The sequence below is a fragment of the Ctenopharyngodon idella genome, chromosome 8 (assembly GCF_019924925.1).
Source record: "Ctenopharyngodon idella isolate HZGC_01 chromosome 8, HZGC01, whole genome shotgun sequence".
Lineage (NCBI taxonomy): Eukaryota > Metazoa > Chordata > Actinopteri > Cypriniformes > Xenocyprididae > Ctenopharyngodon > Ctenopharyngodon idella.
This window is the reverse complement of record NC_067227.1, coordinates 27992422-28010867: the sequence shown is the minus strand read 5'-3', so window position 1 is coordinate 28010867 and position 18446 is coordinate 27992422. Positions and strand designations below refer to the sequence as shown.

Below are 18446 nucleotides of genomic sequence, written 5' to 3'. Positions count from 1 at the left end.
CATGAAAAAAAAAGCATGACCAAACACTGTGCAGGCGTATATGAATAAAAGAAACATACAATACAAACCCAACTCTAAAAAAAAAAAAAGAAAAAGAAAAAAAAAAACCAACATGTTTTTAAAAGAATTATGAGGCAAAATGTGGAAAAACAAAAGCAAATGCTTTTAAAGGTCAAGTTTATTTAAAGGTCAAAAATGGACAGGTATGGCCAACCTGCAACATTAAAGATTATGACCTATTTGTGGTAGATAGCCTTCTAGCCATTTACCTTCTGAAACACATCGGCATTTAACATGTTATTCTTACAAATGTGAGTAAAAAACATTATGTGATATCTATCAGAAGAATGATGTTCTTCTGAAAGAGGGTGGAGCAAAGCTGTGAAAATCAATTGGAAAATCTCTCAACAGCAGAGTGTCTTCATGATGAATACAAATCTATCTATGCACAACACAGATATCTGCAAAAACACTGTGCTAGAAACAGAATCTGAGAGTTTTTCAAGCCAAAATACTGTGTGGACCGGGACAGCGTCACTGCCTGCAGGTGTCATGGAAGGCCTCCAGAGTTCGGAAGTCCCTCCATGTTGGAGGAAGGCCCTCCTGCAGGTACTTGCCACAGCGTTGACACGGGTTCTGGAAAAGCTTGATGTAGCTCCTCAACCAGGTCTGGTCAAAAGAACAACACACAAATATTAGTGCTTTTTTTCTCAAGAGCTGATTGATTTAAAACTTACAAAAACTAAATAGCATTCCTCTAGTGAAGCAGACAAGACTTGATTTAACACTTAGGCCCTGTTTCCACCTGGAATTAAGATGCGTTTTGGTCGATCGGATCACAAGTGGACGACGCTAAATACAGGTGTAAACGGGGTGCAAAACTATTTGAGCTTGTCCACTTTCGACCACATCCAGAGGTAGTCGAAAACGCATTCGACCGGATTGCTTTCATAGTGTAAACGCTCATGCGGTCTAATGTGTTTGAACAGAGCAAAAGACCTCCTACTGTTTACCTACTGACCTAATGCGTAAACATTATGGGACGTGCGCTAGCTAGACGGGATTTAAACTTTGTTGGCTGAAGACCTAAGTTTGGTTTGAAGACGAAAATCATACCAAGCACAATGTTCTCTCACCATTCCTGATTTCTAACACACACTCGCCGCATTCGGCAGTCTTACGGCTGTCAGAGCAGAAACAAAATCTGCTGTTCTCCATATGTTTTTCCGTCATCTCTGGGCGCGTTCATATGTAAATTGCGCAAGCTTATTTTGTCCATTAGATCGAAAGATCTGAAAAAAACAATATATTTACCCGCCCATAGATCCTCCCCTCGAAGAAATCGGGACAGAAGTGGTTGAGAGTGGGCAAAAGAGACGGATTAAAACACCAGGTGTAAACGGGTATGTGTCTTCCTCGACTACTTGTGATCCAATTGACCAAAACGCATCTTAATACCAGGTGAAAACAGGGCCTTAGAATCTAAAGTGGCTTGAATGACAGATTTTAGCCAAAATGAAGCAAAGTATAAGACAGCATGTTTTCTTGCCTGAAATGCTCTAAAAATGTAGCAGCGGACACCCTCACCCTCTGCTGGCTGGCCTCATTGCATTTGGCATGGGCTGTGTGAGAGCAGCATGAGGGTCTGTGGGGTCTCACAGCAGTCACAACTAGACATTGATTAACAGCAGGAGGAGTATGTCTGCTCTCCTCTCTAACCCGTCTTCACTGGGCCGCTCAGCACAGTCGGGGTTTACCTGCACCTGTCAGGACGCATTGTCTTTGCTAATTCATCTGTCGGCCCAAACCGCCCTCCACTGATTCCTTGTTATTCATACTCCAATTAGCACACACAAAAGTCCTATCTATCTATCTATCTATCTATCTATCTATCTATCTATCTATCTATCTATCATCCATCCATCCATCCATCCATCCAATCACCAGAAAGCAAAAAGAACGCAGGTTTTTTTTTAGGTTCTAAATAAGCTGTCCTCGGGATGGCCTCTGAGCGAAGTGCATCAACGGTGCACTTTAAATCCGTGTGCGGGAGAAAGTCCATGATTCCAGCTATGATCAGAATAGCTCCGCATTGATCTTACGGAGAAGTAATCAATCTCTCCTCTCTTTTCCAAGCTTAAAGCAGAGGTCGGCTGACTATTTAAAGACAGACCTGACACAATGCTTGACATCACACAAACAAACAAGACACGATAAGGTAAACTTGGTAAACTAAAGTAAAAAAAGATTTCAAACATAAAATCATCTCCTTTTTTTCATTCCAGGGAAGAGTTTGGTGGGTTTTTATACATTTAATAAATCTGCAAGATGCTTTTATTCAAAGCTATAGTATTTACAGTGCACTCAAGCTATTGATTTTCAGCATGTGTTCCCTGGGAATCGAACCCATGACCTTGGTGTTGCTATTGCCTTCCTCTACCAGTTGAGCTACAGGAGTTTTTTTCCCCTCATTTTAATCAAGCACTATTTCACAAAATAGTGTGCAGTGCACCAAACTAAATTTCACCTTTTGGTCTTACATGGTCTTACATGCATTTTTACGATGTGGAATACAACCTCGCATCACACAACCTAAGGCGAAATGTAATAATTTAATGTAATAATACTTGTAGTGTCAGTATAATTTTAAAAGCAATGTATTATACCCACCATGAAGGAGCGAACTACAACATCGGGCATCTGGGGGAGCTGGTAATGCAGGAGGGCTGTGGTTGCATGATCAGTGACCTGAGAGAACAAAAAGATCACAGAGAAACATAACAGAAGGTGTAGAATGAGTACATTACCATGACTGCCCACATTTACAAAACCAAAATGAAATGAGAGAACAGTATTGTCATAGGAACATAAATATATTTTAAATTGTTATATAGCCAGTAAGAAATGCTCTGTAATTGGTGGTAGAAAAAGGTTAAGTGAAACTAAACTATACAGAGCCCCTAAAGGGACATGATGATGGATAAAATATGAGATGGGAGGAAAAATTCTGTCAGTGTTACTGCGTTTTGTGTTGTTTTGCATTCCCCCAAGAAACTTTGCTTTTGCTCGTAAAATGTTTGTGTTCCTATAGGGAACTTTGTATTTGATTGTGTTGTGAGTATTCACAGCGCGTTTCTATATTTGGTTGCTTCGTTAGTATTTGCAGTGTGTTTTTGTATTTGGTTGCATTGTGAGTATTCACAGCGCCTTTCTGTATTTGGTTGTGTTGTCAGTATTTGCAGCGTGTTTCTGTATTTGGTTGCGTTGTGAGTATTTAGAGCGTTTTTCTGTATTTGGTTGTGTTGCAAGTATTTTCAGCGTGTTTCTGTATTTGGTTGCGTTGCGAGTATTTTCATCGTGTTTCTGTATTTGGTTGCGTTGCGAGTATTTTCATCGTGTTTCTGTATTTGGTTGCGTTGCGAGTATTTTCAGTGTGTTTCTGTATTTGGTTGCGTTGCGAGTATTTTCATCGTGTTTCTGTATTTGGTTGCGTTGCGAGTATTTTCATCGTGTTTCTGTATTTGGTTGCGTTGCGAGTATTTTCATCGTGTTTCTGTATTTGGTTGCGTTGTCAGTATTAGTAGCGTGTTTCTGTATTTGGTTGCGTTGTGAGTATTTTCAGTGTGTTTCTGTATTTGGTTGCGTTGTGAGTATTTTCAGCGTGTTTCTGTATTTGGTTGCGTTGTGAGTATTTTCAGTGTGTTTCTGTATTTGGTTGCGTTGCGAGTATTCACCGTGCGTTTCTGTATTTGGTTGTGTTGTCAGTGTTCACAGCGCGTTTTTGTATTTGGTTGCGTTGTCAGTATTAGCGTGTTTCTATATTTGGTTGCTTTGTGAGTATTTGCAGCGTGTTTCTGTATTTGATTGCGTTGTGAGTATTCACAGCATGTTTCTGTATTTCTGTATCAGCACATTTTGTCAAAACTGATGATTTTTTTTTTTTATTTGCTGGTGTTTTTCTTCAGTTGCAGTGCATTCAGCTCCCTCGGCCATGGCAAAAATGTGTATTTATTGTATTTCTTTCCATGCATGCATGGGCACACATTTGAAGAAATCCTAATTAAAATCCATTTTCAGATCAATCTACCTACACTTAGATTAACTCTTAAGTCCAATTTTGCAGAAGAACACCATAACCTTATTACTTTTCCTAAAATCCCATCTTCCATCACTAATGTAATTATAGAAAGGGACTAAAAAGTGAACCACTTCAATCTCCCATCATCGTTTCATCAGACTGCCAAAGTCTGACCAAAGTCCTTATGGGAAACCGGCCAGTTAATACCTCTCAATAGTGTTGCATCATGGGAAAAGAAACTCAAATTGTTACTGTTGAAATGTTAAAAAAAAAAAAGAAAGAAAAAAAAGTGATGCTTTTACAAACACAAAAACATCTGTGTGAAAACTATTGGACAGCGGGGACATGTGAAGAGTAAAGAACGATTAATTAAGCGAGGAATGAAAACGGGAATACAGAAGTGACAGCTGGGAGGGGAAGATGAGAGGCGGCCCATCCCTCCAGTTTGAGGCAGCCTGGGTTCAAGTTAGCGTTCGCATCCGGAGAAATAAAGAAATAAACAGGTCTGCTCTTTGATCAGCCCGTGCAGATGCGAGATGCTCAGTTACAATGCGAGCGGGTTCTCGCAACCTCTCGCTTTAAGTTCCAGGCAGCTCGTCATACACATTCTCTCTCGTTTGAAAGCAAAGCAAGTTTTTTCCTTCTCTCTCCCTCTCTTTGAAAGATGCATCAGCATTACCCACACTACGTAGTTTCATCTGGCCCAGAGGCTGACTGCTCTCTAATTCTAGCCTAATGAGATTCGGGGAGGGTGGAGAGAAGACGACTGGAGCCCAGATGTTTAGGGGGCTGTCAAATGAGGGCAAAGTGGCTTGGAGTGAAATGAAATCAAAAACATGGGGACAAATGATGTCTGAGGGATGAAAGGCAGGGATTGGCAGTGGAGAGGTGACAAGCAATGCAACCATCACTGAGAAGAGAGATCTCATTAGGATTTCACAGACATGCGATTTAAATTTATTTATTAATTTATTGTGCAGCTCAAATTCAATCTGAAAGACAACCTCAAGATCATTTAATTACCGTGCCAATATTTCCCAACACACGCTATGGGTAATGAGAAAGACATGCTCTGTTGATTAAACTGAGATTTGGATGTTTGTTGTGATGTGTTAAGATGTCAGCTGCGTTACTCACCTTTTGAAATGCTTGATAGTTAGACTTTGACCAGATGTCCAGCTAAAAAAAATATTGAAAAGAAAACTTCATGAAATCAATCAAAATATGTATTCCCTAGTGACAAATTGATTCAAAATAACTGCATGATACCCAAATTTTGCCCTTAGTGTGCCCTTAATAACAACCATTCTTAAACTCTTAAGGCCTAGATATACTCACAGCAAAGTTTTTTTCTTCACTTAAGGGTAAAAAGAAGTTCGAAATATGTTTGCAGCGGTATACTGTACTATGTGCTGCATGCATTCCTCTTAATAACAAAATGAACTCTAAAAAAATGGAAGCGGTGAGAAAACAGCGGTTAAGAAAGCATCTGATTATAGCGATGTGGATATGTTCACACAAGCTCTTCAATTCGGCACTCCAGTAAAGTCATGTTTATTTATACACCACTTTATACAATGTATTGCTTTAAAGGAAGCAGCTTTAGAGTATAAACATGAAAAAACAGTCTTAGTGACTCTTTCAATTAGAATTATTTTCTCTTCAATTAGAACATTTTCTACTATAAAGCACCTCTCCAGTGAGTTCATGTTTTTACTCGCGGACGTCTGACCTTGATGGACTGAAGAGAAGAAATGAACCAGAGAAGATTTCCATGTCAAAAAAGGCGGATACCTATTACGTAATCGCCATGGACCAATGGTAGATCGAAGATGTTTACCAGACAAAACAAATTTTTCTGGAAAGTTCGCTTTGGCAAGCTGTTTCGAACTCCAGAAACAAACTTTGTTTTGGCCAGATTTTGTTCAAAATGATGTCACATCTGTTCGTTCTTCAATTGCGCTTGAAGTATATTGGGGCGTTTATGGCTGCATTCCTAGAAAGCATTTAACTTCTTAGTGAATGTCTTTTATCTGTGTAAACCTGGATTATCCAGTGGATTGATGTGTCCATGCGGCAAATGTGTGTGAAAAGTGTGTGAAAATCAGTCGATTTAGGAATGATATGTGGTGAGTAAATAATGACAGAATGTTCATATTTTGGGGAAACTGCTTCATACAGATAACTATGAAATAAAATAAAAAATAAAATGCACATATATATATATATATATAAAATTGAAGACAGAGACAACTGATGATGAAAACCGCTATTTGGGTAAAATTCTTCAGGATTTGTTTCTGGCTGTTTGTGTAAGAGTCTTCTGATTGATTTCTGCTCAACCCGAGGTTTAATTTTATATAAGTAGTATGCATTTTTAACATTCAGAAAGAGCTCATTTCATTTTAAAACTGCAATCTTAAATTTATAATGAATTAGAATTAATTACTGTTAACTTGTTTTTGAGGAGTTGAGTTTCCTTCCTCAATATACTGTATCAATATAGTGTTATTTTGCTTAGAATTTGGAAAACAAACCCAAACAATCAGTTTTGCTTTTATACTTCGCAACATCCTGTGTCTATTTAGCATTCTTTAAAATGCGCTGTCTTGTATTGTATTCTTCCTATGCTGTTTTCTTTGTAGGTGAGTTTTTTTAATCTGCCTCCAACAGAGATTGGCTCATCAGTCAGTGAGCGGCAGTTTTACCATGTGTTTAGCTCCACTATAGAACACATCTCTGTATTTTTGTCCTTCTTAAAACCTCACTGAGCAACATGGTCCATATTACCTGGTATCACCACATATGAAAAGTTGGAGTATGGGGTGGTCTGCCTTTTATTTCCTTATTTCATTTTCTGTAGCCCAAGGTTGTTACTTTTTTCCTACAGTCAAAATTCTATTATTGCACCCTTGCACCTTAAATGGGGCATTATAAGAGAGTATTATGCCTAGAATTTAGAATTTTTTGAACCCTGTTTACCTTCAGTGCTTCCAGGTTCTACGTCAGAACACCAGCTCAGTATTGGCCGAAGCTGTTCACATGAGCAGCACGACGCGTGCGTGTGACAGTTGACGCAGGAGCCGGCCAATACTGAGTTGGTGTTCTGATGTAGAACCTGGAAGCGCTGAACGTAAACAGCGTAGGAGAATGACACAGAAGAGAAGATATTGTTGAATAAAGTCGTTATTTTTTTGTTTTTGCGCACAAAAATTCTCATTGCTTCATAAAATTAAGGTTGAACCACTGTGGTCACATGGACTATTTTAACAATGTCTTTAGTACCTTTCTGGAGCTTGAAAATGGTGGTTATATTGCTGTCAGACAGCTCCTTAAATGTATCTTAATCTGTGTTCCGAAGATGAACGAAGGTCTTACAGGTGTGGAACGACATGAGGGTGAGTAATACATGACAAAATTTTCATTTTTGGGTGAAAAAAATTAACCCTTTAATGACTCCAGGGTGTCCAGAGGACAAAATAACAAGTCTTGGAGAACAAAAACCACAGAAAATAATAATTTTCCATTAATGAATATAACAATAAATGCCTACACAAACTGCCAAATGTAAACAAAGCAAAAAAAGTTCAATTTAATAAAAGGGAGGTCATTTCTTTGCTCTAACCTGTCTTGTGTTGTGATGCATAGTATGGTTTCAAGCATGCTAGTCTGCCAACAAGAGGGAAATACCATAGAGCTCAAGACTTGTGGCTCAAATTGTGCAACTAACACAGTTCTTTTAAACCAGCATCATGCTGAATGATTTCAATCTGGTAAAACAAACTCAAGACCTGAATAAATAAAGGCAGAGGCATAGATTAAGTGCACATAAAGAGTACAGAAATAAATGCAGGACTTAAAACTTAAACACTTTCTTTGACAGTTTAAAGGTCAGTTATGAATAGCCTTGCGTCTGATGTCAGGCCTGTTGTGTGGGGGCGAAAAAACCCCATCACTAATCAACCCGTTGAGCGAAGGTCATCAGAAGAGTTTTCAAAGACGACAACAAATCAAAATGTTCTCTGGTTCTAATATCAAACAGGCCTGGTGTCAGCATTTATCAGAGAAATCAGACTCTATCTCCCCTCTGTCCTCAAACCCACCTCCATACACTGCTGCCCTTTGAAGTAAAAAGAATGCCGGATCGCAAATTACCCAAGAGATGTCTGAGATAGTCTTTGAAGCCCTACTTTGATAACATAGTTTCCCTTCTCCTACCCCTTTCTCTCCCTTTTTTTTGTGTGTTTGGAGGTTCAGGCAGGCTCTGTTGGGCCTCTTGCATATGGTTATGGTAAGCTATGTGGCATCGTTTGAATTGTAAGGACCAAAGAGGGGGTTTAAAGAAAATGCCTGTTGATATTGTGCCCTGATTCTACGCCTCGCACAGTCCCAAAATGACCTTTGAGGTCGATTCAAAGGCAGGAGTTGTCTGCAACGTTCCATACAGATAAGATAAAATAAAATAAACAATTAAATTTTAAGACTGTGATGGAACTGAAAGAATTTGGGCAGAATTCTTCAGGATTTGTTTCTGGCTGTTTGTCTAAGAGTGTGATTGATTTCTGCTCAACCCAAGGTTTAATTTTAAACATGCAGAATGCATTTTTAACATGCAGAAACAGCTCGTTTAATTTTAAAGCTCCACAATCTTAAATCTATAATGGACTGGAATGAATTACTGTTTGTTAACTTGTTTTTGAGAGGTTGAGTTTCCTTCCTAAAGATGAGCAGATATTTAAACTCAGTCTTGTTTCTGTTCTCTGTATTGTTTGTAGCAGACAAAAGACAAATGGTTGAATGTAAATCTCTAGCCATCAATTAGAAGCAATATTTTACTTATTGATCCTAATATTATTTAGATATCTTGACAAAAGTAATATCAGACAGTTGTAATTTGGATAACATTTTTTAAAATAAAATCACAATAAATACTGAAATGGTTTATGATTATTATATACTTGGTTTACATAAAAAATGCTAAGAACGCAATAATATGTTTATGATGGATTTACATATTTAAAAAAAAAAAAAAAAAAAACTATGCATAAAATACAGAAAACATTGAAAAAATAAATGATTAAGGCATAGTAAAAATCTTTAATATGACATAAAGGTGCCGGTGGTTAATATTTATGAAACCGAAATATCTTTATTAATTGCTGTTTGTTAACTTATTTTTGAAGGGTTGAATTTCCTTCCTAAAGATGAGCAGATCTTTGATCAGATCTCAGTCTTGTTTCTGTTCTCAGCAGTGTTTATTTGTTATAATTATTATATTAAATATAAATTTCCACCCATCACTTAGATGTAATTTTTTATTTACTGATCCTAATATTATGTAGATATCTTTCCTGGACTCCACATGAAACATCTTAACCATACTCTCAATGCTGTATTTATGACTAATATATATATATATAGTTTTATTTTTTTAATTTACAATTATAATTTGTATTTACAATAGTTGTAATAATTTTATGATTTTTATTACCAAAATATGCAGAATAAAACATTTATTTAGCAAACTACTCTTCTATTTGAAATATAATTGCATAAGTAGTATGCAAGAACATCTCTCTCATCTACATTCAGCAATTAAATAACGAGTTTTTACTGCCATAATGAGAGCGGTTTAGGCCGCACTACAGATATCCTGGTGCAAGCGTTGCTGCGACTGTCAGTTCAAGCTTTCTCGCGAAGCATCAGAGGTTAATATGCAATTGCTCACCACACACGTTTGGACGCAGAGGCCCAGCGGCGCGCAGCACAAAGCACCGGCCTGGCAAGCAGTTCAGAAGATTCACATTCGCTGCCATAATTAACTGTGATCAAGCATCTCTGCAGCTTTGATGGCCACCTCATATTAGTGTCACCAAAGAGTGTTCAAACGTTGCGGCTTTCGTAGAGACGTACAGATTGCTTCAGAATGAATGAGAGGACGCTGCTCAACCTGACACGGGGGACGTGAGGATAGAGGGTATCGCATACGTACATGCTTTTCATGTTCAAGAGAGAGCCGAACACATCATTTGAATTATTAAACAGCTGTGCAGAGACTTTTATCAATAGCTAAAAAATTCCAGGGATTTCACATCCTTACCTAAGCCAGAAGTACTCAAGCTAAATTTTCAACTGGATTCAAATGGACAAAGAGGGATTTTAAACTAGGCTTAAACATGGAATGAAATGAAATGTTTTACCTTTCCATCCTCAGAGTATACGTTCTCATGAAAACCTCTGACAATCGTGCGGTCAATAAAAAGGCTCCTCATTACCACGATGGCTTTCAAAACCTTCCCCAGTGTGACCTGGAAAGAAAAAATAAAGATCATTCTAGTTTCTTTAGCACAGAAAATAGGTTGGGTTAATGAAATTTGGGTGTTTCTTCAACTATGGGCACTTTTTGCCCTCTTGCGTTCACAATAATAAACACATTTTTGTGATTTTCTTCTAAACCATTTTTCTGGTCATTTCCATCGCATCTCAAATTATGCATTTTGTTGTGTAATGTCTGATAACATTATGTGGTGGAAGTGACATTTGAAATAAAATGGCCAACTCCTTTCTCTGGCTAAGGATAATTTCATAGCTAGCTTTATATGTATAGTAAATTGTTTTTGAATCAATTGAGAAAATTATAGCTTGTCTGGAAATGAAATATTCCATTCACATTGCTTTTTTGTCACATATTTCTTTACATAACACGTATACACATTTCAAATTCAATATCAAGCATGCTCTTTACTGACACTGCATGGTAATCAAGTACACTAACTTTTGATAAAATTGTATTAGTGGCAAAATCGTTTGTTGTGATGGAAATTAAGCTAATGAAGGCCAGTCATATTTTGGGTAAAAAACAAACATTATCACAATAAAGATTAAATGAATATTTCAAACTTCATTTAGAATTTAAATAAAAAAACTTTACAATATAATATATATTGTAAAATACAATAATATCGATAATGATGGATTTACATATTTTAAGAAAGAAAATAAATTCTATGCATACATAAGTTGCGAAGGCAAATGATAAAAGCATGGTAAAATGTTTTAAAGAATTAGTTCACTTCAGAATTAAAATTTCCTGATAATTTACTCACCCCCATGTCATTCAAGATGTTTATGTCTTTCTTTCTTCAGTCAAAAAGAAATGAAGGTTTTTGAGGAAAACATTCCAGGATTTTTCTCCATATAGTAGACTTCAACAGTTACCAACGGGTTGAAGGTCCAAATTGCAGCTTCAAAGGGCTCTACATGATCCCAGACGATAAATAAGTGTCTTATCTAGCAAAGCGATCTGTCATTTTCTAAAAAAATAAAATAAAAATTGTATACTTTTTAACCACAAATGCTCATCTTGCACTAGCTCTGCGATGTGCCACGCATTATGTAATCCCGTTGGAAAGGCCACGCATGACGTAAGCGCAAAACTCAATCTTATTTTCTCCTCCAACTTAAAAATCGTCCGACATCAATGTTTTACCTTTTTTTTGTAAAGGCCGTTTGACTTAGTCTTTGCACGTTCGCTTTGTAAACACTTGCTCGGTGCTTCGGCCTACGTCACGCGTGACCTTTCCAACATGATTACGGAAAGCGTGGCACATCGCAGAGCTAGTGTAAGATGAGCATTTGTGGTTAAAAAGTATATAATTCTTTATTTTTTTTAGAAAATGGGCGATCATTTCGCTAGATAAGACACTTATTCCTCAATTGGGATCATGTAGAGCCCTTTGAAGCTGCACTGAAACTGTAACTGTCAACCCGTTAGTAACTGTTGAAGTCCACTATATGGAGAATATAAACCCTGGAATGTTTTCCTCAAAAACCTTAATTCTTTTTGACTGAAGAAAGAAAGACATACACATCTTGTATGACATGGGGGTGAGTTAATTATCAGGAAATTTTAATTCTGAAATGAACTAGTCCTTTAATATGAACTTCATCAATAAAAATTTAAAAATGAATGTATTGTAATAATAATTAACCCTTTGGACATAAAGGTGTCCGTAGTTACTATTTATACTGCGTTTATGCCATGTTGTAATTAATGTAGTCTCGAGAAGACAACATTATATTCGGATTGGCTGTTCATCCTCGGACTGGGAATTATGTGTTTCTATGGCACCACTATCAATGCCTAAATGAACCTGCAGCAGTCAGGTGGTACTGCGGTCACGTGGTACAAGTAGGAGCTCTCAAAAAACTCAAATCTTACAAGTTGTAATTACAAGCTCTGCAAGGACATGAATGCTTTTTACAAGCTGAAATCATGTAATTACGGTAATTACGACATGATGTGAACACACCTTTATTCAACCAAAATATCTTTAATTTATAATTGCAAATGGCCAATTCTTCTCAATGTCTAAAACATACAGCACAAAACTCTTCTCTTCAGAGAATTAGTTTTTCCTTCATGCCAAAAAAAAGTTCACACTCTAGCCTGAAACCATCTGCTGTCAGGAGGGGTTTCACTTGAGTCTTTAGGCTTAAAACGGGTTTAATCTAAGGCAAAGAAGGAAATCCCAGTATAGCATTCTTAAATCCTCACATTCACTTAGCTTTCATGCTAGGCACACCTCAGAGAGAAAGACAGATACAGTACAGCATGGACAGGAAGAGGGGTGAGGATCTCCAAATCAACCCCTTGGTGTATTTGCCAAAGCTGTTCAAACATCAACACCGTCCCGCGAACAAAACAGCAATATGTTTCGGCTGAGCCCCACTTGCTGAATAATTTATGTGTCAGGCACAGTAAGGGATGCTGGGTAAGGCTGGGCCAGGTCTGAATGCTGGCAGGGTGGTGACGGTTCTTTTTGTGGCCCTTCTGAGGTTTTTAGAAGCCGGTAGATTTGACCCAACCACTGGCTGTGAAGGGGAACATGCTCAGGTGGTCTAAAAAACAGAGGGACAATGGCGACCAGCGTGATAAAGTTCAGCTAAAATAACACCCGAGTGACAAAGTTTGACATAAAAGGGAACTCAGAATCAGAAGAAATGAAATATCAGTTTATTTGAGATTCATAGGAGAGTTTTCACGTTCCTCAGTGCTCCATTTTTATAAATGCCAAACCAATAATGCAATATGGAAGGGACTGCTATTATAAAGAGGGATTTTAGTCTGGCAGAGCTGAATGTACCATCTTAAAGCCTAGTAACAACGACAGAAAAAAAAGAATTTAAATGAGACTTCACAAGCATTACAAGGGATGGATTGCCTTGCAGTCAATGAAGAAAAGCAAACATGTCACTGAAGTCCAGCAGGCAGAGTCTAGTGAGGTTTTACGCATACATGAATATAGATATGAATAGGAAATTACTTGTTGTTTGGGTGAAAGAGCCGATTGCAAACACAAACCATATCCGCTGAAGGAGATGTCACTGCCACAGAATCCCACACCTGGTAATTGGAAAACTTTTACAGAAAAGATTTGGTCTCACTCTGAGAAATGGAGATACACTTTCTCAGACTTTATTACTATATGTAAATTTGGCCTCCAAATAGATTGATAAAAAGCATCCCAAGTAAATAAGTTTCAAACAAATTTCCCTTGCAACCAGTGTTATTTTAGTATTTTTTTTATATAGTATTTATTATTTTGAATTGGCTTTTATTTTTATATTTTCAGTTTTCATTTCAATCTTAGTAATTTTATTGAAAAAAATAGTAATTTTATGTGCTTTTGTGATTTTTATTAGTTAGTTTTTTTTAATATTTCTGTTTAGCTTTATTTTTTTTTATTTCAGTTTTAGTAATTTTTTAAGTACTTCAACTTCCATCTAATATTAATATTTTATATAATTTTATGTCAGCTTTATTTCAATTAACCAAATGATTTTTAACATTTTAAGCTAACAACAACACTGCTTACGATCCACAGTACTGTGGCAACTTTATAACATGATGCTATCAGATAGTAATACCATGGTACTATGAAATATATGGTATTTAGTGATTTTCATATTCTTATACCGCATAATCATTCAGTTATTGTTTCTAAGCAAGATACTTTAAAGTGGTTGTATACTCCAGAGCATATCGAGGCAAAAAGAGTCTTGAGATTAGGGCTTTCACTAATGATTATTTTGGTAATTGAGTAATCGGTCAATTATTTTGACGATTATTCGAGTAATCTGATATATATATATTTTTTGTCATAAAAATAGACATAAGTGAACAATAGCCTTTAAAATGACTTAAAATACATAACAATGTAATTACATGCTCCACGCATGTAAATGATAACAGTGCAACACTTTGCTATGAAACACGAATAGCAGACTTTGTGATTTCACAATAGCACTATGTTATATTATGATTTTAAATGATTTATATATATCAGCCTTATAAAATGGTCTAATAATGCGGTTTCTCGTCCTTGGAATGCGGCACTCCCAGTATTTTGCCTGTTATTCGGCACGGGTAAATTGCAATCGAGGATTTTTTAAAAATAATTGCGGTAATACTACTTTGGTCTATTCTGTTAGTGTCAAAACCACTACAGAAAAAAAAAAAAAAAAAAAAACACAAAACACTCCAAAACAAATGCTTAAATATTTAGACAGAGTGATATACGGATGGATGGATGGATGGACAGGGTGAGTAAATTAACATTTTTAGTAAAATATCCCTTAAAGGGTTAGTTCACCCAAAAATGAAAATTCTGTCATTAATTACTCACCCTCATGTTGTTCCAAACCCGTAAGACCTTTGTTCATCTTCGAACACAAATTAAGATATTTTGATGAAATCCAAGAGCTCTCTGATCCTCCATAGACAGTAACAAATTTACCACTTTCAAGGCCCAGAAAGGGTAGCAAAGACATCGTTAAAATAGTCCATGTGACTACAGTGGTTCAACCTTAATTTTATGAAGTGACAAGAATACTTTTTGTGTGCAAACAACAAAAATAATGACTTTATTCAACAATTTATTTTGTTCTGTGTCAGTCTCCGATGCTTTTCATGTTGTGAACACAGTACTGACAATAAGAAATTGTTGAATAAAGTCGTTATTTACATTAAAAAAAAAAAAAAAAAAAAAATTGAGCACAAAAAGTATTCTAGTCGCTTCATAACATTAAGGTTAAACCACTGTAGTCACATTGACTGTTTTAACGATGTCTTTAATACCTTTCTGGGCCTTGAAAGTGGTAATTGCATTGCTGTCTATGGGGGATCAGAAAGCTCTCAGATTTAATCAAAAACATCTTAATTTGTGTTCCGAAGATGAACGAATGCCTTAAGAGTTTGGAAAGAAATGAGGGTAAGTAATTAAAGACAGAATTTAAATTTTTGGGTGAACTAACTCTTTAAATACCCCACCACATGAGGCTCCTTCAATCACCCCACATCAAGCAAACAAGAGTGTACAGATATCTAGCGTATGGTACACTGGCAAGTTCACACGCATACGCAAGACAGTGGGGATAAAAGAAAGTCTGCAGACATGATCAATCATGTCAAGATCCAGCAGAAATACCCATTCAGACCCATTCGTACTCCACGAGCCCTCGCAACACATGTTTTTCCCGCTTTAAGGTTTGCTTATTAAATTCATGTCTGTCAGAGTAGCTGAACGCCTGGCCTCTGCCCGGAGCCGCTTGGCGCTGGCAGCCGACACCAGCACTCACAGCCTGAATCCATTACCCCTGACAGCCTTTAAAGTCATAGTTCTCCCAAATGTAAATTGAAATATTATTTTTTTTTGCCAGAGAGGAAACTTAGAGGGTGGATGCCCAAAGACGAAAGCATTTAAGTTATTTTTGATCACTTAGAATAGATTACTTACAAACATGCACTTAGGAAAGAATGCTAGTATGTGAAAAAACAAACAAACAAACAAACAAACAAAAAAAGAACATACAGTGAAACCAAAATGTATTCAGACACCTTGAACATTTCATTCATTAATACAGTTTATTCACTATAGTTTAAAAAAATGGTAATAAAATATGACAAGATCTCAGAGTTAAACTGTGTCAGAAAAAATTATCTTAATTATGTCAGATAACACTTAAGCAAAACATGGTCAGGTCAAAGTGTCTGAATAATGATCAATTTTACAGGTAGTCCACTGTATGAAGAATTTTTGGGTATAATATGTCACAGTTTACTTTATTTTGCTATCCTCACTAATTTTTGGTTTGACTGTATATCCTATATTAAGTATATTTAAGTATATACAAAAAAAAAAAAATAAAAATAAAAATAAAGTAATAAGAAATAATTAGAAGAAAATAAATAGTGTTAGGAAACATTTTATGATTGTTTTAGAGAGACTAAAATAAAAAAATAAAAATAATATAAGTTCTACCATAAATTTGAGCTAATTATAAATATTTTCAGGGTGAAATATAAAATAAAATAATAAAATGCAAGAACATGATGATTTCACTACAACAGGAGTCAATAAAATAAATATAATTTAAATAAAAAAATAAATATAAATCACAGAAAATCAAAACAAAATTAAAAACAAAACCAATTTAATAAAATAAAATATGAGAATATAATAGTCCAACAGGAGTTACAGTATATATAAATTAATAAATATACATTCTAAAAAATAAAACAAAGCAAAAATAAAAATAAATAAAATAAAATAAAGTGTTGGAAAAAGTTTTAGATATTTAGATTATCATAAAGTAAATTTGCCTTCTGGTCGGTCTTCTCCTTTCATGAGAGTCCTGCTGAGTGTTGCAGCAATAAAACGACCACTGATCACCAGCCGGGGGAGGCACAGAACTTCACAGAAACTTCACGCACACATTTTTCCCCACATGCTGAGAATCTTTTTCTTTTTGTCTTTTTTTTTTACTTACCACAAATGTTTCTAAAAGAAACTGATTTATAGAGTCTGTGGACACTATACACAACACATTCAAAAACAACGTAAGCAATCATTGTTTTCCTATTATCAATGTCAAACACTGAAAGCCATTGCTTATTACTTAATACACAATTCCTTAAACGTCCTGTGAATCAGATCGTGTCAGATAATTTCAAACAAATGTTGAGGGGAAAATAAAACCTTATGGAAAATTAATGATTTAACTTCCAATTAACATCTTTTCAAAATGTATGTGTCTCTACAACTCTCAATTATAAAGTACTTGTATTAATGCTGGATTTATGTATCTTACTGAAATCACACTTCTACACAGAGGTTAATATCTCCCATTTTCTCTAAAACACAGCACTGATCGTCTGAATCGCTGATGCAAAACATACTAAAAGAAAGACAACTTCAAAAAGCGTAACTTCGTCACATCAAACCTGAACTTTTCAGCACAAGAGAATTTGTAAATAGTAGCTGGCCAGTGTGACTCAAGCAATTTCTCAAGAAATAAAGAAACAAAAACCACCAAATCCCTCGCTGTAATCCTAGGTGTGAAGCCAGTTAGTAGCGTCAATAGCTATTCTGGGCATTCTTTTCAGCTACAAGCTAGTTGGAAAGTAAGTTGCTGGCCTGGGGCCAAAGCAACATGAATACTAGAAAGAAAAGAAGTTGACTTCGAGTGTGGTAAACGTCAGGGCGTCCTGAAAAGGTTCATTAGCTGATCTTAAGTGCATCCCCAAACGACTGGATCGCAATGGCGGCAGATGGTCCTTTTTATTTGGAGTGAGAGTGGGCCGCCGATAGGGAAGGGAAAAGTGGCAAAAACTGAGAGACTGGACAAGAAAGAAACAGTTTCTAAGCAACAAGTGAGATCTTAAATCAGCTGCGAACAAGGAAGGAAAGAAGCCAGGCGAGAATGTGGCCAAGCGTCCTGCCCTCCATGACCTCTCCTTTGAGAAAAATGGATCCTCATTCAAGTTGCTTGAGACTAAAATAAGTTTCATATTCAGCCGAACCGTTCTGCTGTATGCTTTTCAACTCATTTCTAAAACATGCCTGCATGCACTTGGTCAGCGTTGGGAAAAATAAGACTCCTTTTATATCTGCCATTAGCATGCGTTTTTTTTTGTTTTTGTTTTTTATCTGGATAGTATCTGGATATTCTTTAGTTCAATTGCATTCGACCACACATTAAAGGGTTAGTTCACCCAGAAATGAAAATTCTGTCATTTATTACTCACCCTCATGTCGTTCCACACCCTTACGAACTTTGTTCATCTTCGGAACACAAATTAAGATATTTATCATAAAATCCGATGACTCAGTGAGGCCTGCATTGCAATCAGGATAATTAACACTTTCAATGCCCAGAAAGCTACTAAAGATGTATTTAAAAAAGTTCATGTGACTACAGTGGTTCAACCTTAATGTTATGAAGCAATGAGAATACTTTTTGTGCGCCAAAAAAACAAAATAACTTTATTCAACAATATCTAGTGATGGGCGATTTCAAAACACTG

The 18446-nt window shown here is 36.3% G+C and overlaps 1 protein-coding gene across 1 annotated transcript in view; it reads right to left on the bottom strand.

The window, feature by feature from the left end:
• Nucleotides 1–160: 160 nt before the first annotated feature.
• med27 (mediator complex subunit 27) overlaps nt 161–18446 on the bottom strand; it is a 61272-nt gene continuing 42986 nt past the window's right edge. The window contains exons 5-8 of the mRNA XM_051904059.1: nt 10279–10386; nt 5216–5257; nt 2671–2748; nt 161–669 (exon numbers count right to left, since the gene is read on the bottom strand). Of these exons, the coding sequence (XP_051760019.1) occupies nt 535–669; nt 2671–2748; nt 5216–5257; nt 10279–10386 (363 nt within the window). The 3' untranslated portion in view covers nt 161–534. The remainder of the gene's footprint in view (nt 670–2670; nt 2749–5215; nt 5258–10278; nt 10387–18446) is intronic.